Source organism: Aristolochia californica, unplaced genomic scaffold, assembly GCF_029961685.1.
Source record: "Aristolochia californica isolate CCGP_79_NKW_82.1479 unplaced genomic scaffold, dmAriCali1.0.hap1 SCAF_14, whole genome shotgun sequence".
Classification (NCBI taxonomy): domain Eukaryota; kingdom Viridiplantae; phylum Streptophyta; class Magnoliopsida; order Piperales; family Aristolochiaceae; genus Aristolochia; species Aristolochia californica.
Genome location: NW_027181815.1, coordinates 9,231,731 through 9,252,014, shown reverse-complemented (window position 1 = coordinate 9,252,014; position 20,284 = coordinate 9,231,731). Strand labels below are relative to the sequence as shown.

Here is a 20,284-nt window from a genome sequence, read left to right as displayed (position 1 = left end):
GGGAATTGTGTGAAAAACATTAATAAATTTTGAAAGTATATATGAAATTCATAAACCGAAATCATACCTCTTGACATGGCTTCCTTTTCCGATGATCGGTGCTTCTCGTCTTCGTCTCCGGCGAACAGAGTGAACGGCGTTGTCTTGTCTATCGCATAGACTCGTCGATAGCAATGTTCAGGCATACCTCTGTTAGACCACCCACCCCCCATTATAGTTCTTGTATTGCGTACCTGAGTGCTTGTTGTAACTTCTTTCATGAGTGAGTCTCTCTTTCGAGGTAGAACGACCCCCTAGTCTCAAAAATTTTCCCTTCTTCTTTTGGGTTCTCCTCTAATTCTTTGTCTTGCATTCATTATCTCAAAAGTTGAATTTAGTCAATCTCTACTTTATTTGAAGGGAGAATAAAGAGTGAAGACAATAATAGACGTTGGGAGGCGGGAATAGCACCGGATGACTGAATTTCATAGGCAGTTACCTCACAAACAGGGAACTGTTTGAAAAACATTAATAAATTTTGAAAGTATATATGAAATTCATAAACCGAAATCATACCTCCTGACATGGCTTCCTTTTCCGATGATTGGTGCTTCTCGTCTTCATCTCCGGGGAACAGAGTGAACGGCGTTGTCTCGTCGATAGCAACGTTCAAGCATGCCTCTGTTAGACCACCCACCCCCCCATTATAGTTCCTGTATCGCGTACCTGAGTGCTTGTTGTAACATATTTCATGAGTGAGTCTCTCTTTCGAGGTAGAACGGCCCCCTAGTCTCAAATTTTTTTCCTTCTTCTTTAGGGTTCTCCTCTAATTCTTAGTCTTGCATTCATTATCTCAAAAGTTGAATTTAGTCAATCTCTACCTTATTTGAAGGGAGAATAAAGAGTGAAGACAATAATAGACGTTGGGAGGCGGGAATAGCACCGGATGACTGAATTTCATTGGCAATTACTTCACAAACAGCGAATTGTTTGAAAAACATTAATAAATTTCGAAAGTATATATGAAATTCGTAAACCAAAATCATACCTCTTGACATGGCTTCCTTTTCTGATGATCGGTGCTTCTCATCTTCGTCTCCGGCGAACAGAGTGAACGGCGTTGTCTCGTCTATCGCATAGACTCATTTGATAGCAACGTTCAGGCATGCCTCTGTTAGACCACCCACCCCCCATTATAGTTCCTGAATCGCGTACCTGAGTGCTTGTTGTAACATCTTTCATGAGTGAATCTCTTTTTCGAGGTAGAACAGCCCCCTCGTCTCAAATTTTTCCCCTTCTTCTTTTGGGTTCTCCTCTAATTCTTAGTCTTGCATTCATTATCTCAAAAGTTGAATTTAGTCAATCTCTACTTTATTAGAAGGGAGAATAAAGCGTGAAGACAATAATAGACGTTGGGAGGCAGGAATAGCACCGGATGACTGAATTTCATAGGCAGTTACTTCACAAACAGGGAATTGTTTGAAAAACATTAATAAATTTTGCAAGTAAATATGAAATTCATAAACCAAAATAATACCTCTTGACATGACTTCCTTTTCTGATGATCGGTGCTTCTCGTCTTCGTCTCTGGCGAACAGAGTGAACGGCGTTGTCTCATCTATCGCATAGACTCGTTGATAGCAACGTTCAGGCATGCCTCTGTTAGACCACCCACCCCCCATTATTGTTCCTATACCACGTACCTGAGTGCTTATTGTAACATCTTTCATGAGTGAGTCTCTCTTTCAAGGTAGAACGGCCCCCAAGTCTCAAATTTTTTCCCTTCTTCTTTTGGGTTATCCTCTAATTCTTAGTCTTGTATTCATTATCTCAAAATTTGAATTTAGTCAATCTCTACTTTATTTGAAGGGAGAATAAAGAGTGAAGACAATAATAGACGTTGGGAGGCGGGAACAACACCGGATGACTGAATTTCATAGGCAGTTACTTCACAAACAGGGAATTGTTTGAAAAATATTAATAAATTTTGAAAGTATATATGAAATTCATAAACCGAAATAATACCTCTTGAGATGGCTTCCTTTTCCTGATCGGTGCTTCTCGTCTTTGTCTCCGGCGTTGTCTCGTCTATTGCATAGACTCATCGATAGCAATGTTCAGGCATTCCTCTGTTAGACACCCCCCCCCCCCCCCCCCCCCCCCCCCATTATAGTTCATGTATCGCGTACCTGAGTGCTTGTTGTAACATATTTCATTTGTGAGTCTCTCTTTCGAGGTAGAACGGCCCCCTAGTCTCAAATTTTTTCCTTCTTCTTTTGGGTTATCCTCTAATTTTTTGTCTTGCATTCATTATCTCAAAAGTTGAATTTAGTCAATCTCTACTTTATTTGAAGGGAGAATAAAGAGTGAAGACAATAATAGACGTTGGGAGGCGGGAATAGCACCAGATGACTGAATTTCATAGGCAGTTACTTCACAAACAGGGAATTGTTTGAAAAACATTAATAAATTTCAAAAGTATATATGAAATTCGTAAACCGAAATAATACCTCTTGACATGGCTTCCTTTTCCAATGATCGGTGCTTCTCGTCTTCGTCTCTAGCGAACAGAGTGAATGGTGTTGTCTCATCTATCGCATAGACTCGTCGATAGCAACGTTCAGGCATGCCTCTGTTAGACCACCCACCCCCCATTATAGTTCATGTATCACGTACTTGAGTGCTTGTTGTAACATCTTTCATGAGTGAGTCTCTCTTTCGAAGTAGAACGGCCCCCTAGTCTCAAATTTTTTCCCTTCTTCTTTTGGGTTATCCTCTAATTCTTAGTCTTGCATTCATTATCTCAAAAGTTGAATTTAGTCAATCTCTACTTTATTTGAAGGGAGAATAAAGAGTGAAGACAATAATAGACATTGGGAGGCGGGAATAGCACCGGATGACTAAATTTCATAGGCAGTTACTTCACAAACAAGGAATTATTTGAAAAATATTAATAAATTTTGAAAGTATATATGAAATTCATAAACCGAAATCATACCTCTTGACATGGCTTCCTTTTTCGATGATCGGTGCTTCTCGTCTTCATCTCCGACGAACAGAGTGAACGGCGTTTTCTCGTCTATCGAATAGACTCGTCGATAGCAATGTTCAGGCATGCCTCAGTTAGACCCCCCCCCCCCCCCCCCCTCATTATAGTTCCTGTATCGCGTACTTGAGTGCTTGTTGTAACATATTTCATTTGTGAGTCTCTCTTTCGAGGTAGAACAACTCCCTAGTCTCAAATTTTTTTCCTTCTTCTTATGGGTTCTCCTCTAATTCTTAGTCTTGCATTCATTATCTCAAAAGTTGAATTTAGTCAATCTCTACTTTATTTGAAGGGAGAATAAAGAGTGAAGACAATAATAGACGTTGGGAGGCGGGAATAGCACCGGATGACTGAATTTCATAGGCAGTTACTTCATGAATAGGGAATTGTTTGAAAAACATGAATAAATTTCGAAAGTATATATGAAATTCATAAACCGAAATAATACTCCTTTACATGGCTTCTTTTTCCGATGATCGGTGCTTCTCGTCCTCGTCTCCGACGAACAGAGTGAACGGCGTTGTCTCGTCTATCGCATAGACTCGTCGATAGCAATGTTCAGGCAAGCTTATGTTAGAACCCCCCCCTCTTTTAGTTCCTGTATCGCGTACCTGAGGGCTTGTTGTAACATATTTCATGAGTGAGTCTCTCTTTCGAGGTAGAACGACCCCTTAGTCTCAAAAAATTTTCCTTCTTCTTTAGGGTTCTCCTCTAATTCTTAGTCTTGCATTCATTATCTCGAAAGTTGAATTTAGTCAATCTCTACTTTATTTGAAGGGAGAATAAAAAGTGAAGACAATAATAGATGTTGGGATGCGGGAATAGCATCGGATGACTGAATTTCATAGGCAATTACTTCACAAACAGGGAATTGTTTGAAAAACATTAATAAATTTCGAAAGTATATATGAAATTCATAAACCGAAATCATACCTCTTGACATGGGTTCCTTTTCCGATGATCGGTGCTTCTCGTCTTCGTCTCCGGCGAACAGAGTGAACGGCGTTGTCTCGTCTATCGCATAGACTCGTCGATAGCAATGTTCAGGCAAGCTTATGTTAGACCCCCACCCCCTTTTAGTTCCTGTATCGCGTACCTGAGGGCTTGTTGTAACATATTTCATGAGTGAGTCTCTCTTTCGAGGTAGAACGACCCCTTAGTCTCAAAAAATTTTCCTTCTTCTTTAGGGTTCTCCTCTAATTCTTAGTCTTGCATTCATTATCTCGAAAGTTGAATTTAGTCAATCTCTACTTTATTTGAAGGGAGAATAAAAATGAAGACAATAATAGATGTTGGGATGCGGGAATAGCATCGGATGACTGAATTTCATAGGCAATTACTTCACAAACAGGGAATTGTTTGAAAAACATTAATAAATTTCGAAAGTATATATGAAATTCATAAACCGAAATCATACCTCTTGACATGGGTTCCTTTTCCGATGATCGGTGCTTCTCGTCTTCGTCTCCGGCGAACAGAGTGAATGGCGTTGTCTCGTCTATCGCATAGACTCGTCGATAGCAACGTTTAGGCATGCCTCTGTTAGACACCCCCCCCCCCCCCCCCCCCTACTCTTATAGCCTCCTCTCCATCAAAGGAGACCACCAAATCGACGGGAAACTGGAAGGTTGTAACCGGTGACCACCATCAATGGAAAATCGACAATGGACAGGTCACTTAAGTGACGGTTCGTGAACCGTCTTACATTCTTCCATTTGACCCATACACCTACTTAATATGTATCATTGATGCATTTTAAAGAAGGTTTTCCATAGATATAATATCTTGATCAATTAGAAGTTTGGGTTTACAAAAAATGTCCTCTAGGTATTGCTATATTGATATTTCCTAGAGTTTTTGACAGAGATTTTTCCTTGATTAGCTGTTGTAGACAAACTTTTGATTTGTTGGTTTTCTTGGACGTTTAGCAGTCAATCAGTTTTAACAGTCAATTGTGTTCATTGATTAAAACTTACAGTTTTAATCTTTCTTTGACTTTCTATTGATCACATATAATTTTAAAGAATAGTTTCACATGATAATTAGTAAAAAGATATTAAATTTATTTTTTACATAAAAGGTTTCCTAACTTGGTTAGTCATAATTTTAGGACAGACTTTGACCATACTTCAACATGGCATTATAGAAGACGACCATACGTGGGTTTTCACCCAAATTGTTCATATGTGAGAGATATAAATAGAGTTCTCACTAAGGGCAAAGAATAATCAATGACTAGAAAGATCTTCTATTTATTTATGGGAAAAATCTTTTGTAATTTGGTTAATCATTTTGAAATACACTTAAATTCAAGTAATATTCCATCAATAACGAGGCAAATCTTGGGAAATCATCTTTCTTTGTTTCTTTCTTCCTCTTTGTGTCTTCTTTTGACTTGTGCTTCATTCATGTCTTCCCTATCCATAGAACCCACTTCTATTCCTATTATGTCTATCACCTCAATGGTTGTTGTTAAATTAAACAAGCCCAATTATATTATTTGGAGAAAGCAGTGGATGAACATCCTGATATCTTTTGGTCTTCAGTCTCTTCATCAATGGTTTCTCATCCGCCCTCCCCACACTTTAATATCAGCTTGCGGACGATTCTTCAAACTTTCAGTTGAGGCCAGAATTAGTGATAATGACCAAATCACAAATCCTCAGTGGTTGCCATGGTTATCAGCCATGATCTACGTCTTGACTCTTCCCCTCCACTTACTGTCAACTCATATACCCAAAAATCAGCCATTGCTAGAGATTGTTCTAGGGTGACTTTTGATGAAAAATAACTTGCTTTGTTGTTTAAAGTTGTGTTTTTACATGTGTTGAAGGATATCCTATATCACTACTAAATGGTGGATTTATGTTTCTATCCAAAACTTTATTTTTCCCAAGATGTCTCAAATCCTGGTTTCCTCCCCATCTAATGGCTGATTAGTAGCTCAAATTGCAGTACCCTCTGTGATCTCCTCTTCCTTTAATAGCGCATGGAAAGCACCGATCATCAACTAAGTTATATTCTTAATCTATTATTTGTTATTTTGAGTGTGTTATCATAAGAGTAGGTATGAAAGAGTCTTATATAATTCTATAGAAAGAAGTTTCACAAATCAATAATTCACAATGACAGAATCTTACAAGAGTCTCATGGAAGAAAATTTCATAGAAGTGTTTCAGTTAGAGGAGTTTTGGTTATGTTAGTTTTTTATTTTTGTTTAATTATTTAACTACTCTAGGACTTATCTTTAAGTGTTTGACTTTGGGTGTAATTGGTATAGGGTAGTTTAATTGAATCTAGTTCTGCTTGTTTACTCTATTATAATTAATGGCTCATTGTACTCAGTTATAATCAAGTCAATGAATTATTTACTTTGTCCAAAAATTCAACATCGTACCAAAGCAAGTTCTATGAGTTGACTTGGTCAACCCACAAAGATAATGTGGTCCTTTTTTTTATCTATAAATTATACATTGAAGGAAAGGATTTTGAGTTTATTTCTCAGTGCAAAAAGAATTATGTCAATCGAAGTTCTTTAAAAAGAGAAATCGACATATGAAGTAGGAAAGGTTCAAGTTGCAACAAAATACTTTGAGCCTAGTTGTATGCCACCAAAATACATTGAGCAAAATATTTTGATTTAACTTTGAGCCTACTTTGAGAAAAATACTATTTTTCAAGACTTTTTATTCCAGCAAGAATGAGACTTTGTATAGAGAAATATATCTTTAAAGAAATATATTTGAGCCTAGTTTTTTAGAAACAAACCCTTTTGTGATTCTGAGCTATATTTTGGGAGATATCTATATTTGAAGAAGCAAATGTCAGTTTTACCAAAAATTTCTCATTTTTCTTATATTTTCTCATACTACTTCTTCATACATTAACATGAATTTACATTTCCTTTTCTCATTAAGTCCTGGTTTTTTTAATCAATTTTTTTTGTCAGACTTAAGCACTCCATGTTATCATCTATTAATTTAGTTTTGAGAGAAGATCATATGAAATGATTTAGGCTCGGGTCTCGTCTCTAGTGTGGGCTAGCTTGTTTGCAGTTATTTCATATCTTCCGCATTGTTATCTCCAAAAATTATGCTCATGCCCAACAATTTCTTTGAGATCATACTTGAAGATCACATGAAATGATTTAGGCTCAGGTACTCAGTTATTATCAAGTCAATGAATTATTTCTCTTTCTCAAAAATTCAACAAGGCTCTTTGCTCCCTCAGATTAGGAGGCTTAACCCTCTTGTGTAGTGGTGCTACATTATGCAAGGCTTTTGTGTGTGTGTGTGTGTGTGTGTGTGTTTGTGCGTGAGAGAGAGAGAGAGAGAGAGAGTGTTGAGGGTTACCCGCTTTTTAGACACCTTGGAACCCAATATAATGAGGCAATACTTGCATAAATTTTGGCAAGTGTTGATCAACTTTTAATTGGAACAAACACTTTGGCTACTAATGATGTGCATTATTCATAACATGACAACACAAAAACCCTAAAAGAAAATTTTAACAACATAACCATCTAGAAAGTGATTGTACGATCAAAGCCATTGGAAAAAAAAACAAGTAGGTCTAGCCAAAACACACACCATCTAAATAGCCTTGTAGCACTCGCTCTATTGGATAGGAGAGACAAAGTTCTCTAGCATCTCAAAAGGACTCTTAGCACAATAAGCAAGGTGTTAGCCTAGGTGACATATCAAAACAGGGTGAATGAAGTATAAAAAATTAAAATTCAAACACTTAAGGTGCAATTAAAAGTAAGTAAATAAACAAAAATGTACCACATGCACACAAAAGCACAAGGAGACCAAGAATTTCTATTCTTTATGTTCTACTAGTAGTAATCACCGCCCAAGGACCCTTGCTCAGAAATAGTTCAATGTTTTGCTTTATTAACAAAAAATACAAAAGAGATTCCAAATTTATTTAACTCAAGTATATTACCCAATTACACTGTCCAGATCTCTCCCCAATATATCTTTTTACAGCTATATTTAGGCTCTGGTGCACACTCCCCTTCTAGATTTATGGTTATAGAACACCTCTTAAAAGAAAGTGGAAAATACAAAATAAAAACAAAAACTTACACCTTGATTTGGAGATATAGCTACTCCTAGTGAGATTTCAAATGTCTAATATTTAGGTTGTGCAAAGAAGTATATGGAGCTTTTGAGGACATTGATTGATATACTTTTCCATTAATCAATTAATCGCCCCCAACAACTATATTTTGTATTTCTATTACTTTATGATCAGTTCTCCCATTAATTGACCGATTTGTACTTTTTTTTTAATAGAAATAAGATGATACAAGATGATAAATCATGCTTTATAGTATTTATCGATCATGCTTTTATACACTTGCTTCCTAGCAACATTCGGTATGATCAATCATGCCTATAAGGGTTGATTGTTCGTGCATTATGAGTCATGCCTTTTAGCATACTAGATGATCGATCATGCTTAATAAGTTGAACAATCATGTCATATATTGAAAGTATTGCATTCTATATGATTGATTATACAACTAAGTGGATGATCAATCATGTCATATATTGAAAGTATTGCATTCTATATGATTGATTGCACAACTAAGTGGATGATCAATCATGCTTCTTTGTAGTATATACCATTAAGCTCTAAACATAATATAAGTTAATTCTAAGTGAACGAAAGGCTTTAAAATGTTCGTATAAACTTGGAAAATATGGTTTAAAAAAATATTTTATATCCTAATGCTCCAAAATATACTTTTACCTAAGAATTGAAATTTGTTCAGCTATCCTCTTACAAAGCTAGAGTTCTTAAGACTTTCTACGTGACTTGGAGTTTAGGTCTTACAAAGCTAGGGTTCTTGAGATTTGCTAATTGGTTTCTAATAAGATCAAATTCAATTTAAATTGTCCTATTTTGAAGAAAGTCTCAAATAAATTGGTATCAAATTTCAATATATTTGGACTGAGAATGGTGAACTAGGTTCTTACTTAAACTAATGACACTCATATTATCATAATAGATGAAAATTTTGTTCTGATTCAAACTATAGTCTTCTAATTGTTGTGCACGACAACTCCTAAAAGCTATGTACTCAATCTTGTTGGTACATAGCTCTTAGGAATGGGAGCAACAACAAAAAATCGTGTGAGAGACAGGCGAGCAACAACAAGGTCGAGGTCGAGGGCAAGAGGAAGGCCGAGCAATGGTGAGAGAGAACGTCGAGAGAGAGAGCCAGTGAAAGTGAATTCAAAGGGTGAACCCTCAGATTTCACCATAGATACCCGCATCACAGAGCATCCATTATGAGTCTCACAGTCTATTCTACAAATTTTGAACACGCAGAGTTAGCCAACCATGAACTCAGTCACACTCTTATTTAGAAAAAAAGAATAACTTTCTTGTAGTCAACAACATGATTATCGACTCCAAACTGCTATAAAAATCGATCAAACGTAAGAGCAATTCAAGCCACGTCCCTATCCACCTGTAATGAAAAGATAATACTCACCACTGAAGAACCTCCCACCATGAACAATCCCTATCCACTAACCCTTTAAAGGGTAGACCCACCTCTTTAATAACTGGGTGCCCTTACTGCATGCGCGGCATTGTAACCACAGTACTAGTCATTGTCACTAACACGGAGTTGAAGCTGAAGGCTCAACCAACCTCGACAAGAAAACCAATGACTTCCACCTTTTACCTTCCTCAAAAGGATAGTCAAGCAAAAACAGATGTAGCTTGCTGCACTTTTTGAGGTCTGCGACTGGCTATCCACAGCACGAGTCTGTTCATGTCACCTCTGCCGGCCTAAACAGTATCACCAAGATGGTCCCCAGTCTCTTTGGTAAGAACTGAGACAATCACCCTAGTATTTTCTCCACTGTTGCAGAGGATGTGAAAGAAATAACACATATTACAGACTAAAACACACCTGCAGGGCTCGATTTAACCATACCAACTTGGGGGCAAAAGACAAGAGGTGAATGTGAATAACAACCACAAGTTCTCTCATTTCTAGAATCAGACAAAGCGCATCTGGTACAAAAGATGTCTGGAGATACTTAAAGTTGGTTGGCAGATATCTTCACAGAGAGGATCCTATTCATACATAACATGCAATCAAGGAGAACGAGTGAGGAACGAAATGACAAGAAAACCAAGAAAACCAGGTATATTTAATAGGATTTTGCCAAGGGATTGAAATAAAAAAAAAAAAATGGATACTAGAGAGCTCTTTCCTTCAGCTAAACAGGACCTAAAAGTCCAGGAAAGGAAACAAACGGTGTTCATGTAAAAGCTATTCATTGCCCAAATGGCTACTACAACTAGAATAGTACAGATCACTAGAATGCAAGTTCTAAATGTTTGCATTTCTTTTCACACAACATATACGAATCTAAGCACACAACTCATAGGCTAAAAATACAGAAGCTGCTTGGAGTTCCCACTTAAGCTTGATTACAGAGAGCAAAAGGTGAGAATACCTTTATCATTCTCCAAAGTTACCAAAGTAACTAAGCAACTTGAAACCAAAAGGGCTTGTAAGGGTGTATTATACAAAGGATCAGGTCTATTTCTTCTGATGTTCTCATTCACTAGAACCTTTACTAATAATAACTAAATCCAAAACCAGGTGACCAAACAGCAGGATGAGGAAGGAAAGAAACGAATAGACCATTCAGTATTATGCTTTAGTGTAGGTGTCTCGATTTTATGACAAAAGCAGAAGAAGGACAACTGGAAAACTCGTAAACGTTTTCTTCCAATCTTGCATAGACCGACTTCTCTCACCGTTAAATTTCAATGCTAAATGTCCTCAAATTCAAAATATTAAAATGTCAAGTTAAAAGGAACATAATCAAAAGAGATGAGTAATAGCCAAAATAAATATCAAACAGTCGAAAGAACTATATGAATCAATAAGTAAGCATTTCAATTGCCCACGGAGGGAAGAGAGTTCCTACATCGAGTCACAAATTAAAAATTAAGTATAAAAATCGGAAGATCGTGAGAATTATCCAGTACTCGCAAAGACAGAATAAAATGGTATCAGCAAACAGATCACTTGATCCGACAACAGGAAGAAGCAATGAGCACTGCCAACATGCAGAATGAAGAAAAAGGGGGAAGAATACTATCTTAAACGTACCCAATTTGAAAACCCACCTTCACATCTATCCAACCATCCCCTTCCTATAATTTGATTACCCGCATTGAAAAACCTGCCTCCGGATCAATTAGATCTATCATAGCGAGCAAAATCCCATTTTGCTTCTTCTCCATTGTTCAGAAAACACTGAGACAAAAAGCCAGACTACGAAGAGTCGCACCTCTCAAGCCTGGGAATCGTTCTTCCTTCCCAGCCCATCGCCCTCTCTCTCCTCCATAAGCAACCCGGACTCCTCATCCGCCTGCGCACTCTTCTTCTGTGCCTCTTTAGCCTTCAAAGCCTGAAGCTTTGAGTGGTTGTAGTACGCAACCCCAAGGAATGCCAGACCGTAACCGATCAGATTGATGGGGGTCACAGTATCCCTGATGATAGACCATGAGAAAGCAATCAACAACCAATCCTTGACAACCCCAGCCACATTCATGGTCAGTGCCGAAGTCTTGCCGACCAGAAGGAAAACCGCCAAATTAAGCGCAAATGCACAGAGCGAGTTAGTGCCGAAAATGACGTAGTCGAAGTGGAAAGTGGAGGCCTGTCGCAGGACGGGGAATTCGACGAACACCCATGGCACGAACAAGAAGACGAGGCAGCAGGGAGCAACATAGTAGAGAGAGGTAATCGGATTCATGGTGATGCCCTTGGAGTTGAGAAGGATTTGGATAAGAACGAGGCGGGTGGCCTCGAAGGCGACAGCGGCGAGCTGGAGGGAAACTCCGGTGCCATTGAAGCGGGCCTCACCGTAGGCGGCAATGGCAACTCCAATAGAGATGGATACCATGTTGATCATGGTGTCCGACTTGAAAGTCTCCTTCCTGAAGGTAACCCCGATGGAGTAGACGGCAACGGGCATGAGGGCCTTGAGCATCTGAATGAAAGAGACGGAGAGGTAGATGTAAGCGGAGTTAGAGAACCAAAGGGAGAGAGAGTAGAGGAGACCGATGGGAACGACGGAGGAGAGATAGAGTTCCCGTGTGATGGAGATCGGCTCAACCAGGCGGAAGACACGAACAAGGAGGAAGGCAAGCGCGGAGCAGAAAGACATATGAATCATAGTGAGGGAGATCGGGTAGGGCCAATTATACATTTTTTTGTCAAGGATGTACTTGTTGTAGACGATAACAGTGAAGCTGAGGAAGATCCAGATTCCGACATAGAGGTAACTGAGGAGCACCTTCTTCACAATGCTCTCGCTCAGCGACCCGCCTTTACCCATATTTCTTTCCTCTTCCTTTTCTTCTTCTGCTCACACCCAAACGGATCAGATAAATCAAATCGAGGCCGATCTAGGGTTGCAGACTACCACAGCCCGGAGGATTCTAATCTGGATTCTGGAGGAAGACCTGTTTTCAGAGAATGGTAGTAGGACTGACCGGAGCCCTTGTTTCCGATCCCGGATCCGCTCTTCTCCCCTTTCTCAGTATCTCTACGCCGATGCTGAGGTTGAAGAAAAGGAAACAAACTCATCGATTTAATGGGCCCGGCCCGAATTTTAGCCCAGCAAAGACGTCGGTGACCGGTGGATTGCCGGTTAGAAAATGTGAATTAAAGTGGATTAGAAGGTGGCGTGGAGTCCGGGGCGGGAAGAGATTTCATGGCTGGCGCGTGGACGGGTCAACGGCTGACTGTAACGTGCCAATGACAGTGACTCGTTCAAAACAAAAAACATAAAAAATAAAATTCTTCTCTCATGGTTTCCTTCCAACTCAAAAAATGGTTCTTCGTGAATCATTTTTCTATTTCCGAGAAAAGAGACGGACCTTTGCTTAACCTGTTTTTAATTCCATTTCGTTCCCCAATTTCTTCTCTCTTTTTTTTTATCTGGGTGGTTTGATTGAGGACGAAGGATACTGGACTGGCCAACTAGAGGAACGGCAGAAAGAAGCGTCGTGTTGAAAAGACTCCATGAAAATGAGGAAGAAAACAAATTGAGGAGACAGAAGTGGGGGCAGATGCCAGAGATATTTTGAATCAAATGATATTCGTCGATTCTGTAATCGGTGATCGTAAAGGCTACATGACAAAATGATAAGCCAAGACTTTTGAACAGGTAAATCAAACAAAAGATTTTCTTTATTTTGAGTTTTTGACTGGGTATGGAGGATATTTGCCATTTGCTCGCCTCAATAAATAAGAACCTCACCCTTATTTTAGTACAGTGACAGCGAAGTGGCGTATGGCCAACCATGTTCTTTGACTACCGAAGCAGGGTGAACGAGTCTGTGTACTTTTCGTTGGCTAAAAGAAAACGGAGTCCAGTGATAGAGATTTGAGCCTAACCCATTCTTAATCTGCAACTGGGAAGGAGACATGATCTCAGCTGCAATGGGTCAATAAACAAATATCATTTTATAATCTGCCGGTCCTCGCCTACCTACTTCATATTTTATTGGCTCAAAAGTCTGCAATTCTACACTATGCCCCTTCCTACTTTCCCTCATCCGTCTTCACTCAGCAAGATTGCCATTTTTTTTCCAATCTTGAGAAACTGTAATTCATCATCTACTCGGAACTGAACTCCTCCATTGATAATCAGCTTCTACATGAATAGTTATCAATAAATTATTTTCAGTCTCAAAAGATGATAGAACACAGAAACAAGCTCAACACCAAATCAATATCATTACATTCCTAACACACTTCCTCAAACTGTGCTATCTGAGATGCATTATCTATCTGCCTCACCAGTTCCTTTCACATTCTACTTCCAGGATGGTGCAGCTGATAAACAGCGTTGACTTCCCATTTCAAGAAACACTCAAGAATCTAAGCAAGGCGAAGAACTACCTCATCATCTATACACTCCTTGGTCAATAAAGCCATCTTCCCATGGAAGCAAGTTAGAATACAATATAAGCAATCAATTCGAAGCAATTGTAGATGTAAATTAAATAAACATCTATAGTGCATTTGCCCAAAAATCCACATGCAAAACTACAACTAAAGAGAGGAATCTTTGTTTACCTCAATGAGAAAATCTTCTTGGTAATGTGCAAGACTTGGGGTCAAGGCATTTTAGAAGCTTACCCACCAAATCTGACATATCTTCTAAAGCTGGTAGCATCTGAAGAAAAGAGAGGTCACACTTACTACTAGTTGAATCAGCTGACGAGCTACCATAATTGGTGAGGAAACTCTTACTTTTTTTTTTTTTTTTTCCTATTCTTGATAAGTTCAGTTCATACTTGATGAAGTAACTTCATGATATAAACAACTCAATGACTTTCACTAAGTCTTACAGATTAGAAATGTGAACATGAAAAGATGACAGGCAAAGGGACTAGTTCTTTCTGTCATTTGACTACCTTTATTCTCTATGATATTTTTATGTTTTGGGTATTGAGCTTTCTCAGCAGATTCACTCCTGCTTTTAAAGCTGGTTTGCCAGCAATCAATTCCATTAGGACCATCCTGTATGCGTAAACAAGCTTGATTTAAGTCATGCATAGTTAGACAAATGAACTAAAACTTCCTTGACTCTTCAGCTTTATGGCTAACCTCCACTTGATACTTGATGAGAAAATTTGATCTTGTACTGTATGTGGCAGGTTTAATGATAGTGGTAAAATAGAGGTAAAAGATGATTATTTTTTGCTACTTTTACTGCAAATTCCTATAAAGATTCAAGCGAGACTTAAAGTTTGGTATACATGTAGGGCCATAGAGCCTATTTCTTCAAACTGGCAAAGTCTCGCTATGCAGATTTCTGTAAATTGCTCCAACAATTTCCTTCTCCAAAAGTCCACTTCATAGAGAATTGGCCTCTATTCATAGGTCAAGGTTGGGGGAGGGTGTAACCACCCACCATTTCTCCTCCACTTGATCTTCTCCGGCCATGGAGAATTTGCTATATGTTAAGCCATTGATTGGCTAATATTCTCTGGCTTTCAAGTTTCCATGTGTCACCTAATTTGTCAATTTCTTAAAGGTGCCAAATGTCAACTATGTGTCACTTCATTTACTAAGGTAGTCTGTAAACCATTCACTGCAGTGATCTTCTTGTACACAAAAACATGGGACAAATTTTGCAGCAGTTGCCAAGTAAACTATTAAGAAAAACTAACAGTAGCAAAAAATAGATTAACGTATATACGATTCGTAACAGGGTTGTGTAAATGACAACTTAGTGCATCATTTTGTGCAAATTCATACACAAGAAACAGAGAATCTCCTCCAACTGTGTATCAAAACTAGCTCAATCTATACACAGTGGAGCAGTACATAGCCAAGTCAAATGTTAATTAAAACTTAAACAGTTAGGAAAATGACAAATCAAATTTTCCAAGGCAACTGGTGGACTAGTAGCTTCTAGGAAGAATGAGTTTACATAAGGGATAAAATGGCATGAAAACAGAATGTCAAACAGAGGATAACTAACGGTGTCACTTTAGTCACTGGCTTCTTTCCTTACTGTTGCACTTGAACCCAAGAAAAAATAGTCTTGATTGCTCCCAATTCATTAGAAAAATCAATTAGTATTGGCTGTTTTTTAATTTTTTGCTGGCATTCTGACACGGGACGATCGTTGGGCTGTTGCAATGGAGGATTAGAGAAAATAGGAGAAGAAGAAGAAGAAAGGAAGAGAAGAAAGTTTCAATTCATTCAATGATGTTCAATTACACGCATAACGAGTTCAAACAGTGACCTGAAACCCTAAAACATTTCAAAATGACTAAAATACCCCTGATAGTAAAAATGGCCCTAAAGACCAAAATAACCCTAAACAAATAAAATAATTACTTCTAAGAACAATACTATTGATTTTTAGGACTCCATGAATTTAGTTCATGGAGAAAAAGGGAGAGAGACCCATTGGGAGAAAACAGGAGGAAGAAGAGATTATGGACTTGATGTCCTAACCCTCCCCCTGAAACTCTATTTATAGATTAATGAAACTACTATATTACAATAATACCCCTGAACTTAGGGTTTAGGGTTTTAACCCTGGACTTTAACTTAATTATATCAATGCCATCTCTATGAGATGATTCTTTATTTACCATCCTACCATCACTGTATGTGGGCCTATGGGCCTTCTCCTTGATCTGTGGACCTTGAGCCCGTCTTCTATATCTCTTGGATGCATGAGTCTTCCTTGGTCTTTTGAGCTTGGGCCCATCTTCTAACACACTTAGATATGTGGGTCTTCCTTGGTCGTGTAGATTTGGGCCCTATCTTCTAACAAATACAAAATATAGATAAATAAAATAACAATTAATCTGTCCTAAACGCTTCACTCCCCAACTACAATGTAGTGGGTTTTGTCGTAGTCCGGTGTCTCCGAGTATAGACTTGTGTAATTGGTGGCACACCAGAGATGTGCCCATCACATTCTCCAACCAAAAATGACATCAGTCTGTCAATAATACAGGTACACCTACTCTTTCATTCCATTCGGAAGTAAAGGCTTCATACAAGTAAACTCTGACAGAGAAGAAACAAGAAAATATTTGAGCATCATATCCAGAGTGTCTCATTGTGCAGCATTTGTAAACCAGCTGTTGGCACAGTGTCCTGCGTATGAACAATGGCAACCAAGCTCTCTGAATTAACCTGCAAGTATTGCTCAAAAATTCAGAGAAGAAAATTTATTGACCACAGGACTCGATGGTGATTGCTATAAGCATCTGTTACATGTAGTAGCATGAAATTTCTTAAAGAGCCAATCCATTGCCATAAAGTATCCTTATATGTACTTGAAACAGTATTTAGTTGCTTCTATACCTTAGTGCTTCAAGGAAAAAAATCAAGAATATGAAACAGAAAAGATATATATCTTTAATCAGAAAACAAACCAGGGAAAACCCAAAACAGTACCAAGTTTCTGTGATGAACTTCACAAAGATCATTGAGCTCTGCCAGGAATTCTTTTGACTTTGTGTTTCTCATCTCCTTCATGGCCACGTCCAACATAAATGTTGGAAGTTAATAATTAAAGGTAAATATATTTCCTAAGTTATCCATTTTATCAGCTCTCCAATCCTGCCTATCAGTATGAATTTCTCTGTCAATTCCATTACCTTTTCTCCTCACCCCATCAGGTTCCAACATATGATCCATAACTAACGAGGACTAAACTGATGAGAAAAAAAGATTTTAAAAGAAGAAGAAATCCACATACTTACTGTTCCTCTTAATCTTCCAAGATAAGCAGATCCATAAGATTCCTGGCCTAGCTTTAGAGATGCATCAAAGTTCAAAGTTGTCTCACAAACCTCACCATATGACAACAGTGTTGCTTTTCCTGGACTGCTGAAGGCATGGACACTCTCTCCAGGCTCTGTACCAAAAAGAAATATATGTTTCTTAGTAACCTTTTTTCTTGAACTGGAAAGTGTATATTAAGTATCAATAAATGGCAGCAGAGGAAAAATAATTTGAGAAGTTGACTTTCTCTGACAATCATCTCTGTTACCTCGCATTGTTTCTCTCTTTTTTCCTCTTCTTTTTCTTGACTCCTAATTTTCAGAGTTTATATGAGAGCCTTTGCAACAGACATTTAGAATGACATCCTTTATGGTTAAGATCAACATGATTCATACCCAGAGCAAAAGGTTCAATATAATTTTTCGGGTAACATCACACAACTATTGCACTATTGATCAATAAATATTCACACAGATATAACTTATACCCAATGCTACAATTCAATCAGCAATGTGAGAATGGTTTGTCTTCAATGTGGATGAATTCCCACTAACCATCCTGATTAGACAGAATAAGTTGCCCAAGGCCTTGCCATCACAAATTTCATGCAAAACAGTAAGCAAAATATTAGACAAGAAACTGATGTTCAGAACTTCACAGAGGAGTCGAACACTTTAAGAATACAAAAGGGAAAAAAGTGCTACTAGTTTTATTTCTTTAATTCCATTCAGAGAATTGATATTTGAAAAATGATCAAACTCCAAAAAACTCTCATGCCAGACCATTAAGGTGGGCTATTAGGAGGAAAACACAGTACACCTCAATGAAAAAGGCAATGAAGGTTAAAACTTGAGCAGCAGCAAAGCAATTTACATGAAAAAGCCTATGGCAGAACAAATGGTAAGGGTATCCTTAACAAAAATACTAATCAAAACAGGACTGAACAAAGACAAAATGGCAATAAAAAGGATTTCAAAATCTTTGAATCTTACATATTTTAAGCTCGTATTCAGCTAATCATTCGCAGGTTGCAAAAAGAACCAGTTATATATGGCAGCATTACATACGGGGAAGAAAAAAGATTAAAACGAATGGCATCAGTCGATCAAGCACAAGTAAGTCCAAAATCAAGAAAGCCGAATCTCCCCCAATATGCCAAGCAACGATGGAAGAGCAGAAGCAGCAAGGGTATCCAGGCGGCCTTTACCAACTCTTCTCGAGCTGAAAAGGCAATGGAGAAACTTCCAACTGACGTGTCGACAAACCCCTTAGCTTCCAGTAGGACTATTGTCTTCGAAAACAGAGGTTTTCGTCAATTCATGCTGGTTCAACAACAAATAGTTGCGGATTATGAGAGCTCTTCCTCTTCTCAATTCTTACCTCCAGGAGCCTCTTTGTTAAGGCTAAAGAGAGTTTTGTTTTTGTTTTTTCATTTTTTTCCGCGAGAAAACAGTAATAAGTCAAAAAAGAAACGCAGTAAAACTAAAATGTGTGACAGACGAATGGTGAGCGTCATCATCTTTGAAACAAAAAACGAGCCACAAAAAATGAAATAGCAGAAGAATTTGTCCGGAATTCGAATCCAAGAGCAGCTAAAGGAATTTTGGTTCCCATGGCTCTGCTCCTACCTCCACTTGGATACCCAAGGTTAAAGACTACATCCCCTGCGCCGATCAGGCTGAGAACGTTCACCCGTCTGGTTGCCACTCTCGCTCCTCCCTCTCGCCGCCATGAAGTCGACTGGGTAGAGGCTACTTCCAGCTTCTTCCAAAAGGACACCAGGCCGATCATGCTCTTCGACGGTATACAATCCTCAATCAATTTTACCGTCTAAACTTCTGGAAAGACAGCAATTTTTCTACTTCATTTGGGTCGCAGACTGAATTTCGAGTGGGGAGTTAAATCTCACAAAAAATCTTCGAACCCAGACGGAAATTTTGATAAAACTTTTTTAACCTTTTCTATTGTAGGTGTTTGCAACTTATGCAATGGCGGAGTGAAATTTGTCCGTGATAACGATCACAGAAGGTGACCATCTTAATTGTAAATTAGTTTTTTTTCAAAAACGATTACAAATTTATAATCAGTTTATTGATTTTCTTTCGCCTTTAACAGTCTTAAGGATGTGTAACATGCAATACTAATTAGAGAACGAGATTCATGTCTTTGGCATCTTATCAGTTAACAAACTCTAAACAGGCGGATAAGATTTGAAGCACTTCAAAGCGATTCAGGAAAGAAACTATTGCAGAGAGCAGGAAGAGCGCCGGACGACATCTCGAGTGTCGTTCTTGTAGAAAAGAACAAGTGAGTGAAACTGATAAGAACATCGCTGGTATATTTTACGGAAAGATTATTGTAATTTTAGTTTCTTGGGTATTGCTTTCTGGTACTGATAACCCAAATCATCCTATCGCAGATCATATATAAAATCAGAAGCAGTATTGAAGATCATGGAATACCTGGATTTGCCTTTCCCTCCATTAGCGTCCTTTTTAAAGCTTGTACCACTGTAAGTGTAACTATAGATACAGAGCCCCAACTTCATGAATTCTTCTTTATACAGGCTATTCTGAAGCTCTGGTTTAAAATAACTTTGCGCAGGTTCCTCAGAGATTTTGCGTATGACGGTGTTGCAAACAATCGCTACAACATCTTTGGCTACTCAGACTCATGTGAATTATAATAAGCTCATCGTTCCGACGGGGTTCATTCTGTATATTGGATAAGAAGCTATTCAAACAAAAAGTTGGAGCTAAATGCGTGATTATTTACTCGTTATGGATTCTGTTGCTGTTGCAACGTCCCTTCCTCTTCCCCTCGTTTGTCTGAACTTAAATATACAGCATCAATGCTGTACTTCTGCATGAACATGAGCAGAGAGATAGTTTTGAAGCCCATATGTCCTGCAATTAATCTTTTGTTATCTACGCTTAATTTAA

At 38.3% G+C, this 20,284-nt stretch overlaps 2 protein-coding genes across 2 annotated transcripts; one reads left to right on the top strand and one right to left on the bottom strand.

Annotated features, from left to right (window-relative positions):
• Positions 1–10,940: 10,940 nt before the first annotated feature.
• Positions 10,941–12,647, bottom strand: LOC137950598 (probable sugar phosphate/phosphate translocator At5g25400). The gene has a single exon (XM_068797154.1). It carries the CDS (start codon positions 12,409–12,411, stop codon positions 11,362–11,364), a length of 1,050 nt encoding a protein of 349 aa, XP_068653255.1. The 5' UTR covers positions 12,412–12,647; the 3' UTR covers positions 10,941–11,361.
• Positions 12,648–18,910: 6,263 nt separating this feature from the next.
• Positions 18,911–20,270, top strand: LOC137950755 (DCC family protein At1g52590, chloroplastic). The gene is made up of 5 exons (XM_068797361.1): positions 18,911–19,144; positions 19,313–19,370; positions 19,542–19,649; positions 19,762–19,854; positions 19,947–20,270. The coding sequence occupies exons 1-5, from the start codon at positions 18,955–18,957 to the stop codon at positions 20,026–20,028; spliced, it is 531 nt and encodes a 176-aa protein (XP_068653462.1). The 5' UTR covers positions 18,911–18,954; the 3' UTR covers positions 20,029–20,270.
• The last annotated feature ends 14 nt before the right edge of the window (positions 20,271–20,284 follow it).

Coding starts and splice junctions, on each gene's coding strand:
- LOC137950755 (XM_068797361.1), top strand. CDS start 18,955: ATGGCTCTGCTCCTACCTCCACTTGGATACCCAAGGTTAAAGACTACA. Junction 19,371..19,541: donor CGTGATAACGATCACAGAAG/GTGACCATCTTA, acceptor AACTCTAAACAG/GCGGATAAGATTTGAAGCAC. Junction 19,855..19,946: donor TTTTTAAAGCTTGTACCACT/GTAAGTGTAACT, acceptor AACTTTGCGCAG/GTTCCTCAGAGATTTTGCGT.
- LOC137950598 (XM_068797154.1), bottom strand. CDS start 12,411: ATGGGTAAAGGCGGGTCGCTGAGCGAGAGCATTGTGAAGAAGGTGCTC.